We start from the raw sequence: 6,501 nt of genomic DNA on the forward strand, positions 1-6,501 counted from the left end.
CCTGGGCTGAGTCTGACCATCTCCCTTTCCTCCGACCTGGAGTCCCTGAGAGCAGCGCTGGATCCCCAGCGTTGGGTACACCCCTGGGCGCCTGGCTCAGAGCAGGAGCGGAATGCATGGGGTTCATACGTGGATGTGGCGGGTGTTGGGGGATGCGGGCTGTGCGTGTTGTCTGTGTGTGATTGTGTCTCTTAAGCTCAGGCCTGTCATCCTAGCACTCTGGGAGGCCGAGGCGGGTGGATTACTCAAGCTCAGGAGTTCGAAACCAGCCTGAGCAAGAGCGAGACCTCGTGTCTACTAAAAATAGAAAGAAATTAATTGGCCAACTACAAATATATAGAAAAAATTAGCCAGGCATGGTGGCGCATGCCTGTAGTCCCAGCTACCTGGGAGGCTGAGGGCAGCAGGATTGCTTGAGCCTGGGAATTTGAGGTTGCTGCGAGTGAGGCTGCCGCCCACGGCACTCACTCTAGCCCGGGCAACAGAGTGAGACTCTGTCTAAAAAAAAGAGAAAAAAAAAGATCTGCAGTGTTTGCAAGGCTTTTGTAATTGTGCGTCTGAGTCTTGCTTTTCTTGAATGCTGAGTCTTTCTGTGTCTTTCCTTTCCCTCTTGGGCCGCGTGTGTGTGTGCATGGATGTGGGTGAGGGGTCTTGGCTCTCCGCGGGTCTGCGTGCTTGGTGTCTGGGAATGTCCGCGAACAGTTTTAATCCCAGCATTTGTGTCAGTTCATGAGGATACGAGTGAAGCTGCACGGCTGCTGGTCTTACCTTTTTCTTTTCTTTTTTTTTTTTTTTAACCTCCCTCTTGAGACTTGTTCAAAAGCCTCCGTGGTCTCATCGCCCCACGATGAAGTCCCAAAGTCCCAGCCTGGTGTCCGAGGGCCTGGCCCTGAGCACGCTGTGGTCAGCAGGCCACTCCGCCCCAGCTCTCTGGAGCGAGTCTAATCTTTTCCTGAGCCCCTGTCTCCCCCTCGGTTGTTTTCTGAGGCTCCTTTCCGGAACTGACCTGCAGATGATCAGGAAAACCCTTCAAGTAGCATTTTCTAGAAATGGCCTAGGACATGGGGCTGGGGGAGACTCCGGGGAGCGTGGTCTGGGGGGACAGGGCAGAAATGAGAGGGTCATAAAAGGACAAGAGGGGCAGAGGGATGTTTGGGAACTGCAGGGAGGAGGACAGGGTCAAGGGGAGCTGCTGGCACCCAGGGGTGTCCCAGTGGGCCGGGCGTGGGCGCCTCGCTGTGCCTGTCTGTGGGTCCCTCTGGCTTGGCCTATTGTCCAGCCCTTCTCCCCGCCTGACTTTCCTGATGTCTTTTCTCTTGAAGATTCTCTTCCCCCCCTCAACCCCGCTTTCCTCGAGAGCACTTTTCCTCTCCCTCTTCGCCCATCCCTGTCTCGCTCCGCTCCACCTCCCTCGCTGTCACATTGATGCCACTTTAAATGGTCCCGAGGAAGCAGAGGAGGAGAGAACAGGATGGAGAAGGGTGTTATGGAGGAGTTGGTGCCAAGCTGGGATTCGATCCGGGGGTTGGTGGAGAAGACACACTACGATTCCGGGGAAGGAGGAGGCCAGAGCTCAGGGAGTCGGGCTGTGGGGGCCACCGTGCTGCCACCACGCGCCCAGAGTCCTGGCTGGGGACAGGCAGGTCCTGCTGGCAGGGACCACGTTGCTGGTTTCGCAGTGGGTAGGTGAGTAGACAGTGCAGCGAAGGGCAAGTGAACAACCTGGGTCAAAGTGAAAGAAAGTATGCAGAGACAATTTTTTTTTTTTGAGACAGAGTCTCGCTTTGTTGCCCAGGCTAGAGTGAGTGCCATGGCGGCAGCCCAGCTCACAGCAACCTCAAACTCCTGGGTTCAAGCAATCCTGCTGCCTCTGCCTTCCAGAGTGCTAGGATTACAGGCATGAGCCACCGCACCCGTCCTGTAGAGACAAATTTTTAAATTTCTTATTTTATTTGGAAAGAAAGAGTTGTTATTTGGGGCATACACACAGATCGGGTGGTCCTTGGTACGATTGAAGAGCAAATAGGAGGTTTTAATTTTCGCAAAAAGGAGAAATGCGACCGGGCATGGTGGCTCACACCTGTGATCCCAGCACTCTGGGAGGCTGAGGTGGGAGGATCACTTGAGGTCAAGAGTTCGAGACCAGGCGGGGCGTAGGGGCTCACACCTGTAATCCTAGCACTCTGGGAGGCTGAGGCAGGCAGATTGCTCCAGGTCAGGAGTTCAAAACCAGCCTGAGTAAGAGCAAGACCCTGTCTCTACTATACATAGAAATAAATTAATTGGCCAACTAATATATATAGAAAAAATTAGCCGGGCATGGTGGCGCATGCCTGTAGTCCCAGCCACTTGGGAGGCTGAGGCAGGAGGATCACTTGAGCCCAGGAGTTTGAGGTTGCTGTGAGCTAGGCTGATGCCACGGCACTCACTCTAGCCTGGGCAACAAAGCGAGACTCTGTCTCAAAAAAAAAAAAAAAAAGAGTTCGAGACCAGTCTGATCAAGAGCCAGACTCTGTCTCTATTAAAAATAGAAAAATTAGCCGGGAATGGTGGCACATGTCTGTAGTCCCAGCTACTCGGGAGGCTGAGGCAGGAGGATCGCTTGAGCCCAGGAGTTTGAGGTTGCTGTGAGCTAGGCTGACGCCACGGCTAAGTAAAATAAACTCTACCCAGGGGGACAGAGTGAGACTCTGTCTCGGGGGAAAAGAAAAAAAGGGAGAAATGTTATGTATTGTTTTTTGTAACATTCAGTGGTGCTCTGGAAGTTTTGAGGAGCTGGCAAGTTCTGATTGGTGAGTGACAGCAATGGACAAAACCAGTCTTAGAGTCGCAGCAGGTTGTTTTGGAAGCCGTGAGACAACACTGGCCTGGGGTTGCAATGACCCGGCTTCGGCAGCCAGGCTAGCAGAGCATTTGAGACTTTGTCCTGGGGCGATGAGACCATGGAGGGCTTGGAACAAGTCTCAGTGTTAGAAAAACCCTCTCTGGGGCCTGCAAGGGGGACTGAGGACCCAGCGTTACTGGGCGGTGGCCCCGTGAGTGGCTGGGGGTTTGGGGGTCCCTGCCCCACCTTGAGGCCCCGCCCTTGACATCACTGTCACATTATTGCACTCAGGCTGGCCGGCCAATGAGCTGCTGCTTGCTGTCACTACGTGTCCTAGCAACAGGGGCTGGCTTTCCACTCCCAGGGGAGGAGACCCCACCAGTGGGGAGAGTGTGAGGGGAGAGGGACAGGCTGCAGGGCAGGTGAGTCCCGCAGGACAGGGCTCTCCAGTGGGTGGGTGGCGGCGGGACCTTCCCGTGCCAGCCCCAACTCCCTGGGCCCACATTCTAGCCACTCACTCGCCCCTCCCCAGGAAGGGAAGGGGAGGAAGGGGGGAGGGGGCAATGGGCGGGAGTGGGGACAGTCAGGGGAAATGCCCCAACCCAGGACAGGAGGGGCAGATCTGGTGGGAACGCGGTGATGAGACATTGAGGACATTTCTGTGGGGTTGGGGAGCAGAGGGGAAGGGACAGGGAGGCCAAGGGGACAGGACGGGAGGCAGAGACACACGGCTGAAGAGAGAGCCAGTGGGGACGGGGTTCGGGTCCTGGCTGTGCCTCCGGGCGGGAGTCGTGACTTGTCTTGTGTGAGCCTCAGTCTCTCTGTCCCTGTCAGATGGGCACAGTGATCAGACGGGAGCGTCTCTCCCAGGGCTCTCTGAGGAGTCTTAACAAGTAAAGGTGTTTGCAGGCAAGTGGCCAGCAGGGGCGGGAGTGTGAAAGGGAGAGAGAAGCCACAGGGGTAGGGGTGGGGGCTCCCAGGCGGGGAGGAAGGGATCTGAGGAGAGACCATCAGACGGGCGCTCTGGAACACGGGAGGGGAAACTGAGGCAGAGCATGAGTCTTGCCCACATCACTGAGCGGGCGTGGGGTAGAGCCAGGATTCAATCCCGGGCCGTCTGGCTGCAGGTGCGGGTCCCCCCCCTTCACTGCTCTGCGCTGCCCCCACACCCACTGCTGCTCCCTCCACGGGGCCTGTGCCCCTGGCTGCGTGGTTTGCAGGGCTCCGCACGAAATGTAAACGCGGGGCCTTGGCTCAGATAGTAGGAAGAATTCTGTGAGCGTCAGCACAGCGTTAAACCAGGCCCCGCGCCCCTGTCAGCACAGGGCCCTACCGGGCACAGGGGCACCCCTAAAACCGCCCCACTCCCGGGTCACCCCGCAGACTCCCGACAGTGCCTCCAGAGGCAGCCAGGTCTTCATGCCCATTGCCCAGAGAAGCAAACAAGCACAGAGAGGCGCTCCATTTTGCCTCAGGTCACACAGCACGTCAGTGGCAGAGATGGGTCGGGAACCCGGGCCTGTGAGACCCCCCAAAGTCCCCTAACTGGTGCCAAAAGTGTACCCCTGGATTTTGGGGGAGACTGAGCTGTGGGGCTTCCGGAGGGGACGTCCTTCACATCCTCGGTGTCTCTCCCTGCCCCGGCCAAGGCCCAGGAGGCGCGAACGGCTTCCTTCTCCTCCGCAGACGCTGCGAGACTCTCCCCGTCCCCCGCCCCCCCTGAACCACTGGTCACCATGGCTACTTCGAAGTTGCCGTCGGTGCCCAGGGAGGAGGAGACCACCATCCTCATGGCCAAGGAAGAGCTGGAGGCCCTGCGCTCGGCCTTCGAGTCGGGCGACATCCCCCAGGCCGCCTCCCGCCTGCGGGAGCTGCTGGCGTCCTCAGAGAGCGCCGGCCTGGAGGTGGGTGTCACCGGCGAGTCGGGCGCCGGCAAGTCGTCCCTCATCAACGCCCTGCGCGGCCTGGGCGCCGAGGACCCGGGCGCGGCGCTCACGGGCGTCGTGGAGACCACAATGCAGCCCTCGCCCTACCCGCACCCGCAGTTCCCCGACGTGACCCTGTGGGACCTGCCCGGGGCCGGCACTCCGGGCTGCCCGGCCGACAAGTACCTGAAGCAGGTGGACTTCAGCCGCTACGACTTCTTCCTGCTGGTGTCCCCGCGCCGCTGCGGGGCCATCGAGAGCCGCCTGGCCTCGGAGATCCTGCGCCAGGGCAAGAAGTTCTACTTCGTGCGCACCAAGGTGGACGAGGACCTGGCGGCCACGCGCACCCAGCGGCCCTCGGGCTACAGCGAGGTCATCGTCCTGCAGGAGATCCGGGACCACTGCGTGGACCGGCTGCGGGCGGCTGGCGTGGCCGACCCCCGCGTCTTCCTCGTGTCCAACCTCTCGCCCAGCCGCTACGACCTGCCGCTGCTCATGTCCACCTGGGAGCACGACCTGCCCGCCCACCGGCGCCACGCGGGGCTGCTGTCGCTGCCCGACATCTCGCTGGAGGCCCTGCAGAAGAAGAAGGACATGCTCCAGGAGCAAGTGCTCAAGACGGCCCTGGTGTCGGGCGTCATCCAGGCCCTGCCGGTGCCCGGGCTGGCGGCCGCCTACGACGACGCCCTGCTCATCCGGTCGCTGCGCGGCTACCACCGCAGCTTCGGCCTGGACGAAGACTCGCTGGCCAAGCTGGCCGAGCAGGTGGGCAAGCAGGCGGGCGACCTGCGCGCGGTCATGCGCTCCCCGCTGGCCAACGAGGTCTCGCCCGAGGCCGTCCTGCGGCTCTACTCGCAGTCGTCCTACGGCGCCATGCGGGTGGCCCGCGCCTTCGAGAAGGGCATCCCTGTGTTCGGCACGCTGGTGGCCGGTGGCATCAGCTTCGGCACGGTCTACACCATGCTCCAGGGCTGCCTCAACGAGATGGCCGAGGACGCCCAGCGCGTCCGCATCAAGGCCCTGGAGGAGGACGAGTCCCAGGCGGAGGTCGGCTTGGAGGCCGCTGGTGACGGTGGCGTGGAGAAACGGGGGTCTGGGGAGGGAGGTGGCGAGGAAGCCCCAGTCTCAGTCCGCAGGAAGCTCGGCCTCCTCCTCAAGTACATTCTTGACAGCTGGAAGAAGCGAGACTTAGAAGAGAAATAAAAGTGCAGCCCTCACCCCTTGCCTGACCCACAAACCACGCCTTAACAAAATCAATCGACTAAACAAATAAGACCGGTGTGGTGACAATGAGAGCAGTTGCTGAGGGGCAGGGGTGTGGAGGGGACGGGGAGAGTGACCAGAGCTCGTGGTGGGCGCAGTGCAGGGGGAGGGGCATCGTGGGGAGGGAGGGGGGAGGGGGCCGAGTCCAAGAGCGGCGTACTGCATGGGGACAGGAATGACCTGGGGGACAGGTTCCAGGTGTGGACGGTGGGCTCCTTGGTGGTGCCTCTCTTCCTGGCCCCCAGCTGGCCAAGGGGGACTTGTGTGGCGGCAGGGCAACAGGCCAAGACAGGAGCCAACCGTCAAGCTGGGTGGCTGGCTGAGTGGGGATTGGGTCCTACCAAGGTACTTTCGATCTCATGTCCCTTTCTGAGGACCCCGTGTCCCAAAGGCTGTCCCTGGAGAGGCAGCCAGTCAGTGCCCGGAATGGACACAATGGTGCCTAGCAACTGGCTAAACTGGTGGGGCACAGCGGGCGTCCTGGGCCCC

At 60.3% G+C, this 6,501-nt stretch overlaps 1 protein-coding gene across 3 annotated transcripts; it reads left to right on the top strand.

Annotated features, from left to right (window-relative positions):
* The first annotated feature begins 3,139 nt into the window (after positions 1 to 3,139).
* Positions 3,140 to 6,039, top strand: IRGC (immunity related GTPase cinema). 3 transcript variants are annotated; one of them, XM_012761269.3, is made up of 3 exons: positions 3,143 to 3,246; positions 3,659 to 3,733; positions 4,511 to 6,039. In XM_012761269.3, exon 3 carries the CDS (start codon positions 4,561 to 4,563, stop codon positions 5,950 to 5,952), a length of 1,392 nt encoding a protein of 463 aa, XP_012616723.1. In that variant the 5' UTR covers positions 3,143 to 3,246; positions 3,659 to 3,733; positions 4,511 to 4,560; the 3' UTR covers positions 5,953 to 6,039. The 3 variants fall into 3 exon arrangements, with proteins under 3 accessions (XP_012616722.1, XP_012616723.1, XP_012616721.1); XM_012761268.3 differs by lacking the exon at positions 3,659 to 3,733 and having other exon boundaries at positions 3,140 to 3,246; XM_012761267.3 differs by lacking the exon at positions 3,659 to 3,733 and having other exon boundaries at positions 3,144 to 3,246; positions 4,474 to 6,039.
* The last annotated feature ends 462 nt before the right edge of the window (positions 6,040 to 6,501 follow it).

Source organism: Microcebus murinus, chromosome 16 (genome assembly GCF_040939455.1).
Source record: "Microcebus murinus isolate Inina chromosome 16, M.murinus_Inina_mat1.0, whole genome shotgun sequence".
NCBI lineage: Eukaryota > Metazoa > Chordata > Mammalia > Primates > Cheirogaleidae > Microcebus > Microcebus murinus.

Coding starts and splice junctions, on each gene's coding strand:
- IRGC (XM_012761268.3), top strand. CDS start 4,561: ATGGCTACTTCGAAGTTGCCGTCGGTGCCCAGGGAGGAGGAGACCACC.